Source organism: Linepithema humile, chromosome 6 (genome assembly GCF_040581485.1).
Source record: "Linepithema humile isolate Giens D197 chromosome 6, Lhum_UNIL_v1.0, whole genome shotgun sequence".
Lineage (NCBI taxonomy): Eukaryota > Metazoa > Arthropoda > Insecta > Hymenoptera > Formicidae > Linepithema > Linepithema humile.
The window spans coordinates 15,562,840-15,578,352 of record NC_090133.1 but is presented as its reverse complement, the minus strand read 5'-3'; the positions used below and the strand labels follow the sequence as shown (position 1 = coordinate 15,578,352).

The window sequence follows — 15,513 nt, the reverse complement described above, 5'->3', positions numbered from 1 at the left end:
AACGTTAAAATACGTTCGATAGATGTACAAAAGATGTTAAAAGTTGTACGTAAGATGTTCAACAATACGTTAAAAGATGTTACATAGATGTTAAAAGTAGTACGATAGATGTTCAAAGACGTACAATAGACGTTCGATAGACGTACGAGAGGCGTACGAGAGACGTTCAAAGACGTACAATAGATGTACGATAGACGTTCGATAGACGTTCAAAGACGTACGATAGACGTTCAAAGATGTACGAGAGGCGTACAATAGACGTTCAATAGATGTTAAAAGTAGTTCGATTGACGTTCAAAAACGTTTGATATACGTTCAATAAATGTCTGAAAGATGTACGAGATAAGCGATAGACCATATTATATGGTGGATTATGTGATGGGTAAAAGGTGGAATAAAAGTCATACGAGTGTGATATACATCATTTTATTAGCATAAATCATAGTTGTTTTACACGTTTGTTACGCTCAAACCACCACTTGTACAATTTGCAAACATTCCGCATAGCGCAATGTCTCGTGTGATACGCGCAGCGCAAGGTTCCGATTACATCCAAGTTCGTCAGGCGTGCGATATCTTCGTAATCCGCATCTATTGTTTCAATGCATCTATTGATCTCTACATCATCTTCCAAAATCTCGCACAACCACTTTTTCTTCTCGAGTCCTTTCACGTATATCAGAGACGGTTCCGTACCAATGGCATTGTTGATAAGACTTTTCATCTGATTGTACGAGACGTGTCCATCTTCCCATCGGAAGCCGTGGTGGTGTATCCGTAACCAACACGCCAGCGATTTTTCCGATTTCGTCAACAGATACCACGGTACGTGTTCACGAAATACGTAATGAGATAGCGTTTCGCCATCTCGAACTACCGCTACCTCTTTCACGATAAAAATGTTGTTGAACGCGTAACCTTGCAAGTCGACAAAAATTGGTACGTCAGACATCGTCGTCGACCGTCGGAAAACTGACGTTCCCATTCGCACACGTCTAATTTATAACTTTTCACACGAGTCTGCGCACAATGTTGTTCAGTGGATTATATTTGACCATTCGATCGTGTATAATGAGACAATAGGCGGTATATTTTCCTTACAATCAAATTCTATTCGCACGTCAACGGTGGCGCTCTTGACAGAGTCGTTTTGTCGCAAACAATCTATGACTACGAACGGACCGGCTTTCGAGAATTCATCGATGTCCAAATACGTATCGTCCTGTCCATAATACCCACACAGCACAGAAAGTTGAAATAACGTCGCTGAGACGTTGCAATGTTGAATGTTGAAGTATAAAGGTTTTTTCAACATTGAATCTATGTTGATTTTGCTATATTGATTGTTAAATGTTGCTATAACGTAGAAACAACATTTAACAATTATTATCTTTTGAAATAATATAATAATTATTACAATAATTATTAATAAGAAATAATAATATAATTATATATATATATATATATATATATTTAAATAAAAATTAATTTTAAACATTTATTTCGTTCAATTTTTCAAAACATTATTATAATGCATAATATATATAAATTCTGCATTGAATAAATGTTGAATCAATATTGAATTAATGTTTCTTGTCTTGCAGACATTGCAATTCAGCGGACATTAGACATTTCTTCAATATTTTTTCAACATTGAATCTATACCCAGTCAACACAGAACATCCTCTGAATATGCATAGGATATCCGTAAAATTAAAAGTACGTCTATTGAATCTCGTGTATATACATAGGATGTCCAGAAACATATATACGTGAATTAAATGTCCACAGTACATCTTATGTACAAACAAATATGGATATATATAACAGCTCCAAAAACTAACATATGTAGGATATACAAAAACGGATATACTCATATTGGACATCCATAGTACATCCATTATACATACCCATTTGATACGCATTTGATGTGCAATACTTCCAGAAACGTATATACATAGGACATACTAAATCGAATATACAAATAGTCAACATCCGTAATATGTTTCATGTACGTACACATATGGATATACGTAAAAGATCAAAAAACGCATATACGTAGGATATACAAAGACGGATATACCCATATTGGACATCCATAGTACATCCGGTATACATACGCATTTCATATGTGCAGTACATCCAGAAACGTATATACATAGGACATATTAAATCGGATATACAAATAGTCAACATCCGTAATATGTTTCATGTATGTACGTACACATATGGATATACGTAAAAGATCCAAAAACGCATATACGTAGTACATACGCAATGGATATTCGTAGTAACTCAAAAAAATACAAAGATTATTGATATTTATTAATATAAGCAAAAAGATGTTTATTATTTTTTATTTTAAAGTGACAAAAATCTTGCGTTTATAAAATTTGATTTTAAGCCAAATGTGTGTATATATATATTGAAAATAAGCAAAATAAATGTCTATTAATTATGCACTTTTTATTAATAATAAAAAGTAAATGTAAAATGTAAAAGTAAATGTGATAATGCGGCAAGTTATGTGTTTTAACACTGGTACATAAATATAGTTTTTTTAATTTTGGCGCCATATAAATCGCCAATCAATTGTGCATAGTGTAATTCTCTACTAGGCGTGGCATGCTGTACGGCACACTTTGGATAACATATGAAAAACGGTTTGTGCAATATTTTATTGTGTCTTGTGTGCATTGTGCATTGTGTGAAAACTTTTCTTGGACGAAATAAACTCATAGAGTAGTAGCAGGCAATAACACACTTAAATTAAAGGTAAATCCTATTATATAATACATCCTATATTATTTCATTAACTTTTCATTGCGGTATAGGTTAAGAATCGTTACAACGTATTTTTTCTTCATGTTAATTAATTTCTTAATTTCAAAATATATATGAATTGTTTCACATTTTAGGTATTTTAGGTAATAACTATTTCATTACAATCGGATCGATAAACTTTATGGCACTTTTTATCCATTCATTTTAAGTTTTGTGTCTTGTTGAATGAAAATCAAAATGCCTAACAAAAAAAGTCAAAGAGAAAAATTGTGTCGTAAAATTAACGAAAGACTCAATCTGTCATTAGCAATGATTAGTGAAACTAATCAATTAACAGATCATGAAACAATCTCAGATCAGAAATGTGAAAAAATACAGAAAAATAATAATAATGAAATTATGATTGAAAATAATGATAACAATGATTTTCAAAGTGACAACAATGATTTTCAAAATAACAATAACATTTTATTAAATAGTAAAGATAATAATTTGAAATTGAATGATTATTCTTCTCTTGCAATTAAAGATTTACAAGAACATAATAACACTAGTATTTCACTTCCATTATTTACAAAGCCTAAGGAATCTCTTACTACAAAATTAGGAAAATGGTCCATTGATAGAAATATTAGCCTAACTGCATTTAAAGAATTATTAAATATACTTCGTGAAGAATCATCTTTGACTAATATCTTACCAGCTGATCCACGTACAATTTTAAAAACACCTCGCAAATCTAATTTTTTAAACAATTCATTTCATTATTTTGGTATACGCAACTCATTAAATTCTTTAACTTTAAAACATAATATAATTGTTGATGAAAACACAGAATTTTGTCTCGCAATTAATATTGATGGATTGCCTTTAACAAAAAGCACATCAAGTTCTTTTTGGCCAATTTTGGGTACAGTAAAATCAATTAAAAATTTGAAAAATCAAGTATTTATAATAGCTTTACATTATGGAAGTGAAAAACCTAAAACTAGTGAATTTTTAAAAAATTTTGTAGAAGAATGTATAGAACTATCAAATGGAATAATGATACAATCTGTGTTATGTAAATTCAAAATTTCAATGTTAATTTGTGATACCCCAGCTAAGTCTCATATTTTATCTGTTAAGAGCCATTCAGGTTATTTTTCATGTACACAGTGTACTGAAGAAGGCGACATGGTTAACAATGTTTTATGCTTTGATAAAATTGAAAATTATGAAAAAAGAACAGATCATTCATTTAGAAATACTCTTCAAGTCGAACATCATACAGGAGAAACACTTTGGCTTCAAATTCCCAATTTTAATATGATTGACAATGTACCTTTAGACTATATGCATATTCTTCTATTAGGTGCAACAAAAAGGTTGTTATGCTGTAAGCGTTATGGATGGATATTTGGCAAGCCTCCTCATAAATTACGTGCTTCAAGTATTAATAAAATTAGCAACAATCTTCAGCTGTTAAAGAAATATATTCCTTGTGAATTTGCAAGAAAAACTCGGCCAATAAATGAATGTAAAAGATTTAAAGCAACCGAGTTTAGACTTTTTTTATTATACACAGGTCCAATAGTTTTGAAGAAAATAATACCATTGAAAGAGTATAATAATTTTCTTATGCTAAGTTTAGCAAGCTCGATATTGATAAGTAAACACTATGTAAAATTTGAGAATTATATTTCTTATGCCGAAGATCTAATGAAACATTTTATTAAGAATTCTATTACAATTTATGGACCTGATTTCATTTCACACAACATACATAGTTTATTGCATTTAAGTGATTGTGTGCGCCTGTTTGGTTCACTTGATGAATTTAGTGCCTTTCCATTCGAAAATTACATGCAGAAGATAAAAAAGAATATTCGTAGGCATTCGCAGCAGTTGCAACAAGTTGTGTGTAGAGTTAGCGAGGAAAATAATTTTTTGCAACCAATACAATCTACAAATGATAATTCCGTAACATTATTGCGGGAACATTTTAATGGTCCATTGATAAATAATTGCACTTCTCCGCAGTACAGGAAGCTTAAAACGATTAATTATTGCTTAAATGTTTTAAAAGTAGCTGATCGATTTGTTGAATTGGATGATACAACTATAGTTGAAATACAAAATTTTGCTTCATATCAAAATGAAATATTCTTAATAGGAATCAAATATATTGCACATAAAGATTTCTATTCAAAGCCATGTTTTTCTTCATTATTTGATATTAAAGTAATTATAAAATATAATACTGAATTGAAAATGTGGAGAATGGACAAGATCAGAAGAAAATTATTAGTTTTACCATATAATGATAAATATGTTGCATTTCCTCTACTTCATTTATAATTACCTTTAATAATTTCATAAAAATATTAAAATAAATAAAAATAAAAATAATGAAAAAATTTTGAAAATATATGGTTAGTTATGATATTTATTCTATTCTTTTATTGATCTTGATTTCTTTGCTAAATCATAGGTTTTCTCAATTGGCATATTTCTATTTGTATACAAGTGATTCGAGAAATTTAATAATAATTGCATTTATAAGTTTAAGGAATTGCTATTGATTAATATGTACATATAGATGACTTGGCTTGTCGTTCGATTCAAAGAGGAAGATACTGTTGAGGCAGTACCGAAAACATGGTTTCTGTCAAAAGAATCTGCATGCTATTGGCCATCAAAAAGTTACGATAATGCAGCTATTAAAGCATTAATAAAAAAGAAGCATAATCCTGGCTCGACATGGATAAAATATGAAGCAATTGTTTTAGGCACATATGGTAAATATTATTTATATTATGTTAAATTTTTATAAAATTGTATTATGTAAAATTTGTATTAAAAAAAATAATTAACTTTTAATTTGTTTAGATGATTTAAAAATTGCTAAAAAAAAGGCAATCAAAGCCCAAAGTACAGATGACCTTTCATCACATACGGAGATCTTAACAAAAAAAAAAGAATAAAATGCATAAACGGAGACAAGACAGGAAGAAACACAATTCCTCAGATACTGATAAATCCAATGAGTCTAACCGTGATATGTCTGATGAAGATAGTAACACGTACCCATCATTTTCACATTTTGGCAACACACATGTTGAACGCGGTAAAATAATTAAATTTTTCTAGCGCGATAAAATAATTAAATTTTTCAAAATTTGTTTAATTTTTAAAAAGTAATTTTTTTTATATTTAATATACAGACAGTAATCGCTCTCCAACGGAAAGTCAAGATAAAAATATCACTAATGGTAAGAGTTTTTGAAATTTCAATTTTTATATCAAAATGCACGTTTGCATTGTTAATTAGATCAATATGTTAAAGAAAATTAAGTCCAAAGCCGCGTATGGATATAAATTTGAATATAGATTTGAAAAATTAATTATCAGTTCAGATAACATTAATGTTTTATATTCTAAAAGTATATAAATTTATTCCACTGTAAGGTTGACAGCACATGAACGGATTCAACACGGAGCAGAAAAAATCATCATTACATTTATTCTTATGGTAGGTAGCCCGCAATCCCCCCTGGTGTGCTACCTTAAAAATACATATCTTAAAACTTTTTCGGCGTTGAATTCATTCATGTACTACTGACCTTAATATATCAACCAATTATATTAAATAATCATTATTAATTAAATGGATTATATTTCTTGTTATTTTAAGATAACTTCAAAACTACAGACAACGCTGACATAAATGCTGGTAAATAATTATTTTTATTTATTATTATTGATTTTGTAATTTTTGAATATTCCTTTATGTATAATATTTTAATACGACTCAACTTTTAAATTTTCAGAATTCAAAAGACAATTTTTTAAAGAAATTCATCTTATTCATCTAAAATTAAATGACCTTATGAGGAGCATTGATATGCTTATAAAAAAAACCCGATGTATTGATGAACCAGAACTAAATGATGACACTAATATGACTGTTAAGACTCTAATACAATCGTTTCCAGTCATTACAGAGCAGCAACTAATGTCAATGGAAGAATGGCTATCAAATGCAACTGATAACATACATGCATTGGTGTGTATTGAATTATCCTATATATTTTTGAAAATTTTATATTACATGATGAAAACTATTTTCTAATAAATTACTTTTCGAATTTTATATTTTAGAGTAATCAACTGCGTTTAATTGGAGGCACGGATCTTTCCCATCTAATCAAGGGCGTTATGTCGAGAGTAATTTCGAACGAAGTTGGGATGCTATATTCTTGGGAGGGAGCTCGGCAAAAAAAACCTTTTAAATCGTTAAAGTTTGTCCAAGTTATCATTGGTAAAATATATTATTTTATATACTCTACATCGAAACAATTTTAATCACATATACATTTTTCAGCAAAGCCTAATGTAACTGTGTTGCGTAACTAAATGATGCTCAATGCAATAACCAAATAAAAATTTTAATTTAAACTTTGTAATATAACTTTGTCGCTTTCACTTGATCTACTATTTCTGATTTAATACGTTTCCTATTTATGGATCAGTCTGACATATTTTTAATATTGCGTTACTGTATTAATGCGTAATATCATTTAACGTGCGACGAAGAAATCATAACAACCAGTCGCTTCGAAGTCTCAAGTTGTAATCCTGTTATACATGTATTATATGATGTTTCGCATTAAAGTTCGTAGGTCTGTCCATACCGGTTACGTTCCACAGTTACGTGATAAAGCTGAACTCAAGTACGCACATAACTTTATATTTACTATATGATTTTAGGTGTTGTTCGACTGAACTCCAAGACAAAATCTGCAACAGAATCGGACATTATAGAAGTGATAAGAAATTGGTTAGTTAGAAGTAAAGAACGCAGCAACAAATTTCAGTCGAAACAAAAATTGAAAGAAAACACTGTGCGTAAAACAGGTTCGGTTTGTGAAACAGATTCTACTTCTGAAACAGTCATGTCTGAAAAAGGACCAGAATCTTAACGATTAAGATATAATTTTATGTCATTATTATTATTTGTTTTACATTTATTAAAATTAAAAGTACAGTTAGGTTTAAGATTTCAAATGAAAATAATTTAATTGTTTTGGTACTGCATTAATATTTTTTAAATTTGATTTGCACTTTTTTGACTGCACCTTTGTCAGTATTCTTTTTTTTTTATTTAAGTATAGTAATTTTTATTTTAAAGCTTTAAAACTTATTGTTTAATACTATTTTGCTACAATGTTAATTTTATTTTCGTTTTTATATGATTTCTTTAGTTTATTTTCATTACATAGTCTTACAATACACGTACAGAAAATTTATGCATTAAAAATGTAATGTTATGTATAACAACACACATAATATATATAATATATATAAATATATATACTTATTAAAATAAAAAATATATATTCAAAATTACAAAGTTTAAAAATACGCATTGTATTTTTTCAAACCTTTTATTCCCAGCATTCAACACAAAAAAATCCCCTGAATGTACACAAGATATACGGAAACGAATTAGTATATTTAAATATACGTAGATATACACTGACTATATAGCACATGCATGTGATGTACAATATATATTTTTCTATATACGAAAATGTATGTCCACGGTGGATGCGCAATGAATGTACCTAGTACATATATATAACGTACAATATATGTTCTTTAAATGTACATAGGATGTGCTAAAAGTGCGATAATATGGATATACGAAATTGTATGTTTCGTGTATGTACATTGGATATACAAATGGATACATAATGGATCCACCTGAGATGTACGGCGCATTGCTTTTGAACATCTATACGATCTGCAATGGATATCTTTCAGAAGTATTATGATGTACACAGGATATCCAGAATCCGTTTCCGTATATCCTGTGTACATTCAGGGGATCTTTTTGTGCTGACTGGGTATTTCGCAACGTTGCTGAAACATTCATAATGTTACAATTCTACGTTTTTTAGATATTGATTCAACGTTTGTGTGCTGTATGGGATAGGCTTTGCGGAAACGCGCATACATATTGTACAGTATAGCGTATCGACTCTTGTCGAAATCCAAATTCATGTCGTCGTACGGATAAAAATCTGAATTCAGATGCAGTCTCACATTGGTGAGTTTACAAGCGTCAAATTGCGTAGCGTTTTCAGACAGTACGTTTTTTCGACCGGTTTGGAGAGCAAAGATTACGTATCGCGGTTTTTCCAATTGCGTCGCAGCTTTGACCGCCCAGGAATGCTTCGTTGTATTCTGCAGCAGAGGAAACTCGTACAGATCCCACGAACGGAAGCACACGCTCAGATATCTTCCGCTTTCCAAAGTTCGAAGAAGAGACAGCTTGACTTCGCTCAGAGATACATGCGGCATTCGCCACTGTATCTTGAGTAGTTCGATCGTTGGATTCGTACCGACTCGTCCAACGAGAGAATTATTAGTTGCGCGATCGTATCAATACAAGTTCGTGACGAGCGTTGATTACAATCCGTTTGTAGTCCTCGCAGAATCCTAAAAGAGTATTGAGCGGAACGCAAAAATTAAAGTTTCCATCGAGCAACGGATTTCCATCCGGATTCCACGATGCGTATTTCAGCGTCTTGCTCTTCTCCGTCGTCAGTGATACATAGTTTTTGATCGTGCTCGTTATTCCAACGTTTCTGTTACGATCGATTTCAACTCCGTCGAGCTCGTATCGCATTTCATCAAACATGAACGCGACACAATTATTTCCCATTATACACACGTTATCTCTATTTTCATCGGCAGGAGTAACGAGTTTTCCTTCAATGTAGAGAAAACTCTCACACGGTAACGTGTACAAATCCTGTTGCTGTATCGGTATTCGTATCTCATCGCTGTGTCCCAACGTCGTGTTAGCGTACGGATTGTACGTGTGCATCTCATATTTCACGATACGCTCGTCGAAGACGGGCTCGTCAGCGATGTCGAGTATATCCATCTCTTTAAACGTTTCTCACAACGAATCCCAACGATTTTAAAAAGTTTACATTCGTCGTACTGAGCCTCTTGAATGGTGATGTTTTCCCAATTTTCGTTGTTCTCTCAATCACTCGCTGTTCGTTCAACACGAGCATTTCCTCGCACCACGTCGCCGCAAGTGCAGTCTGATGGTAATCTCCTCTCCGCGAAAATCGATCAATCGTCCGTCTTGATCCACCACACGCAAGGTGATATCGGTAACGCTCCTCGCGATGACCGGAAGGTAAATGATTTGCGCCGGTGTTTCCGAGACTTTATATCCCGGAGGCACGTTCGGTGAAAATTCGTGTATCGTGTGCACCGACCTGTCGTTGGCGTACGCACCCGTGGTTATGCTGCATTCCACTCGAATAATGTTTACGTTGACAATGTTTACCGAGGAATCTGATTCGTGCAACTTTCTCGGTTCCAGTATACGACCCGTCGAAAATCCAAACAGCGGTCCGATGGTATTCGGTTTGGCGAAATTTATTCGAAAAGCGCACATGATTTCACTCTTCATGGTATTAACGTTGGGACGAAGTGACAATGGATAATCTTGCTCTTCACTTTTTCCTCGTTTTTGCAGTATCGCGCGTTTCAGATAAGAAGCAATGGCGTCCAATTCGTACGATCCTTCGGGAATTGTAATTTCTTCGTCATTGTCGTCGAAATAAAATTTATTGTTCGCTACCGTCACGTTCGGAATCGTGTTGTAGGTCTCCATCGTGGTTAGGCCGAGCTCGTAGTCCCCATCGCTCAAGTCTATCGGTGGAAAATAATCCACCGTGAGAACGCTGCTTTTACCGCTTAGAGTGAGCGTCAGCGACATTGCCGAGATTCCATCGACGACTGATGTCGATCGATGGCGGATCGATTTTTATATCTATTTTCTGGAGGAACAGGAGGCACAATTGTCCGCAGATCGTTTGATCGTACGTCTGGTAGACCGTGCGATTGTACGTTATCGTTGTATCGGTGTCTCCGAGGTAGCGTGTAAGCTCCTTCGGCGGTTGCAAATTGCCAAAGCTGTCAAAGTACACGGCGCGATCGCCTCTCTTGGCGTACGCCACCCAATGCGTGCCCGGCCCGTCGACATCGTCCAAATTCACGATACCGCTCTCATTTTTATGTATCTTGTCGGGTAAAGCGTTACGCATGTAGACACCTCGGAAATACGGTATTCGCATACGCTTCGCTATTTGTAACAACTGTAGATTGGTGGTGGCATCCGCGGGCATCTCTATCGTTTTTTCGACGTTTTTTTTTTTTTTTTCAATCCTTTGCCCCGCTTGTACGGAGCGAGATAAATCCCCCGTCCTTCCATAGCTTTATTGTGACGTTTCATCTCTTCGAGTTGTCGTCGCGCGGCCTTGGAGTCGTTCACCGCCTTTGCAACACCCGCCGCTCCACCGGCAAGCGAACCGATGACTCCCAAGAGCGGTAACAACGGTAACATACCACCGCGTTTCGCCGTCGGAAGCGTTCTCCTCTTGGTCTTCTTCTTCTTTCTCTTTGTCATACCCATCCCCAATTTCGTCTTTGCTTTCATAGCAGCCCATACGGCGGTAGCAGCAGCCCTCTCACCGAGAGTCGCGTCCGCAGCGGTGATCCGCACCCGCGCTTTATCGGCGAGAACGCGATCGGCTGCGTGGCGGTCCGCTGATTCGCGGTTTTGCGAGTACGCGATGTCGTGATCGCGACACGCCGCGTCCAACGGATTGATACCTCGATCCCCTCGCGCGAGTCGTTTCCGCAGACGAGTCCCCGGCCCGCAAAATTGGTAGCCGGGTATATGCAGCTCCAACGGTAGTCGATTTATCACACTGTTCAGTAAACCGGCACCCTTGTATCGTTTCATAGAGCGCGAATTCTAACGTATCGCGTGTAAATCATATTTCCAACTGAGGTGTGTTTCGACAGCGCTCACCTATAAATAGGAGGCGCGTATCGATCATTAACCAGTAGAATATCAAAGTTTGTCGGACGACAAAGTACAATGAATAACCGGGATAATAAGAAGGAACGGAAGGAGGTGAATGTCGCAAACGTGTATCGCTAATCGTGTGTTTGAAACAATATTTTTTTTTTTTTTCAGGATAATGTCCGAATCATGTATGGAAATAGAGATATTTTAGATCTAGCGACGAATATCCGAGCACCGCTCTTTCCAACAACCGATGCTGCGCACTCGTCGCGTAATAACAAGGATGAGAAAGAGTCTGGTAAAAAAAAATGAAATTTGTACAACAACCGTACACGATCCGTGTGCAAAACATGGATGATAAGACGCAAGGGGTTTGTGAGAAGGCGTGCAGACACGGTAAAATGCTGCCAAATACGATACGCGGTATCATTTGCGGTCCCTCGAATTGCGGTAAAACCAATGTAATGATTAGTCTGCTGGAAAGTCCGAACGGTGTACGTTTCGAAAACGTGTACGTGTACTCGAAATCGTTGAATCAACCAAAGTATCGATATCTCGAAAGATTGCTCGGATCGATCGATGAAATCGGCTACTTTACATTCTCGGACAACAACACAATTGTACCGCACAGCGAGGCGTTACCGAATTCCGTATTCGTCTTCGACGATATAGCGTGCGACAAGCAGAATGCGATACGCGAGTACTTTGCTATGGGTCGACATTCGAAGGTCGATTGTTTTTATCTGTGCCAAACGTATGCAAAAATACCGAAACATCTCGTGCGCGACAACGCAAATTTACTCGTAATATTCAAGCAGGATGGAACAAACCTTAAGCACGTCTACAACGATCATGTGAATACGGACATGACGTACGAAGATTTCGGTACATTGTGTCACGCATGTTGGCAGCACAAGTACGGATTTTTAGTGATAGACAAGGATAGTGCGATTAACGATGGACGATACAGACGTGGTTTTAACGAATTTGCGGTACCGCGGAATGGTTAGTTGTTCTCGAGACGTTGACGATGACGCTTGACACGAAAGATATCGACGAGAGGGAGAAGATCGCGAAGAAAATCGCTCGTACGAGCGAGTCGATTCGCAAGAAGCATCGGACGTTGAAGACGGGTAGAGTGGAGCAAGAGGTGCAATTGGAGAAACGGTTGAAACCGATCGTAGAGCCGTTGAAACGAATCGTCGAGAACATCAAGGGTGACGATGATTCGGTTGACGATCTCGAGATTAAAAACGAACCGGACATCAAACGAAAGCGGACAAGCTCTGAGAAGAAGAAAATCAAGCGTACCTCGTTGACGACACCGATATAGACCCCATTGACGTCACCGATACAAGCCTCGACTCCGTTCCAGCCGCAAAAATTGGTGTTTGAAGCGCCGACATTTTTACCGACCGAAAACGTGTTCGAAACCACGGACCCGTCTTTCGTAACATCCGTGAGACAGACGATGCAAACGTCCGATGGTCGGGAAGCTCTGTACGGCCAAATGGGTCCGCTGGGTCAAGAGTACATCGGGGAGCTCTTGAGCGGTGACAAGAAGAGAGGGATCGACAACGTGTACGGTGTATACTTCAACGATGCGGGAACGTTTCTCGGAGACAAGGTCTTCGACATTGATAGAGACGACAATGTGATCGTGGACGGTGTAAAATACGCTGGCACACCCGGCCTGTTTGAATTAATATTCAAAAGATTTCCCGACGATACGCTGTGTACGGAGGATGACAAACAAAAGTACAAGAGCATACTACTCGCTACTAACGCTCACAGACGCGGTCATAACGCGCATTTACCTGTTTTGGGAAACAAAGGATACAAATACAAACATATCATCACACCTCTGATATCTAAGAAAGGTGGAGGTGTTGCACATCTCGACAGGAGAGGTGTGGGTCGCACGTTACCCAAGTGTAACGTACCACAGACCATGACTGTGACCGACAACGCGGTCGATTACGTGCACTGGGATGATCCGAACGAATTGGTGGATCGCCTTCAATTGCTGGACGCCTCCCGTCAGGCGGGAAATAACGCGCACGACAACGAGTTTCTCTCGATTATCGAGGAACTGCGCGAAGCTGGTCTGATTATAAATTGATCACAGCTTTTCAACTATCGCCAGTATTGCTCGTGTGATGCTACAGGAATGTCTATCAACAAATTCGGACTACAGTTAGGAGGAAGCGACAGGGTGACGAGACAGAGCGGCGGAGTCTCGAAGAATTACGTGCGTGAGAATTGTCTCTGCAAGGATGGTGAGGTTTTTAACGCCAAGTCGCGCGTGATCAGACATCTCGCCGACCCTGAAGCGGACACCGACGCTGTCAACAAGCTGCATCTGGATCATCACCTCAAGCTTATGAGCGATCGTGAGAATCGAAATCGTATGCTCTGTGAAAATTTTAAGCGAGAAGTACTTTCGAGACTCGAAGATTCGGAGAATACCGAGCGGACCTGGAAGAGAGACCACGACGATTACATCGAGACCAGATACGTGGCGTTGGAACGACAGATTCACGATCTGAGAGGTCTCCTCGACGAGAGTGTAGCGCGACTCGATGGAAAACTCGTCGATCGCGAGCGAGAGACGAAGAGTCTTGTCGAGCGAGAGATTCACAATCTTCGTAGAGCTGTGAGAAAAAATTTTATCGAATACTACGATGAGGCGATGAAGAAGAAGCAAAACGAATCGCAATGAGCGAGAAGGAAGCGGTGAGCCTGGAGAGGAGATCGCTCGTGGACGAGCTCCACGCACCGGCGAGAAGAAACTTTACGCGTAGGCCAGTCGTCGTGAAAGGATACGACGATTTGTGGCAGACTGACATTGTCGAGATGAAACCGTACTCGCGATCCAACGGCGGCTGCAACTACATTCTAACCGTTATCGATGTGTTGAGCAAGTACGCGTGGGCTATGCCCTTAAAGACCAAAGGTGGAATCGAAACGTCCAAAGCATTTTCCGCGATATTTAGGGAGAGAATTCCGAAAAATTTGCAGACTGACCATGGAAAAGAATTTTACAACAGAGATTTCCAAAATCTTGTCAAGAAACACGGCATCAATCATTATTCGACATACTCGGTTATGAAGGCTTCGGTGGTGGAACGATTCAATCGCACGTTGAAGAACGAAATGTGGAAGTTTTTCACGCTCACGGGATCGTACAGGTGGATCGACGATTTGCCGCGATTGGTCTCGGAATACAACGGTCGTAAACATCGTACGATCGGTATGCGCCCGATTGATATCACTCCCGAGATCGCAAAGGGACTCTTGAGCACCGTGTACGGTAATATAAAAATTGCCGCGCCGGCAAAATTCAGGGTGGGTGATTCGGTGCGCGTGAGCAAATTCAAAACTGTATTCGAGAAAGGATACACGCCGAATTGGTCGACGGAGGTGTTTAAGATCGCCACGGTGCAACGTACCAATCCTGTGACGTATCTGATTAAAGATTATCGCGGAGATCCGGTCGCGGGAGGCTTTTACGAGCACGAATTGCTCAAGACCGCACAACCCGACGTTTATCTCGTGGAGAAGGTGTTGCGCCGAAAGGACGACAAGGTGTTTGTAAAGTGGTTGGGATTCGACAATTCGCACAACTCTTGGATAAATAAAGACGATGTATTGTAATAAACTATATTTATTGTACAATAAACAATTATACATATATATACAATGGTGTTCTTTATTACTACAATATATATATTTAAAACTAACAACGATAATAATACATAAAATATTAAACTATACATAAATATTAACACTAGTGTATAAACAATATAAATAATATAATGTATAAACTATATACAACATAATAA

The 15,513-nt window shown here is 37.0% G+C and overlaps 1 protein-coding gene across 3 annotated transcripts; it reads left to right on the top strand.

The window, feature by feature from the left end:
* Positions 1-8,587, top strand: LOC137000890 (uncharacterized). Of its 3 annotated transcripts, XM_067358475.1 has the most exons (8): positions 2-2,775; positions 5,366-5,564; positions 5,656-5,893; positions 5,991-6,038; positions 6,461-6,499; positions 6,597-6,832; positions 6,928-7,087; positions 7,537-8,579. In XM_067358475.1, exons 3-8 carry the CDS (start codon positions 5,752-5,754, stop codon positions 7,746-7,748), a joined length of 837 nt encoding a protein of 278 aa, XP_067214576.1. In that variant the 5' UTR covers positions 2-2,775; positions 5,366-5,564; positions 5,656-5,751; the 3' UTR covers positions 7,749-8,579. The 3 variants fall into 3 exon arrangements, with proteins under 3 accessions (XP_067214578.1, XP_067214576.1, XP_067214577.1); XM_067358477.1 differs by lacking the exon at positions 5,991-6,038 and having other exon boundaries at positions 1-5,564; positions 7,537-8,587; XM_067358476.1 differs by lacking the exons at positions 2-2,775; positions 5,366-5,564 and having other exon boundaries at positions 5,601-5,893.
* Positions 8,588-15,513: the final 6,926 nt, after the last annotated feature.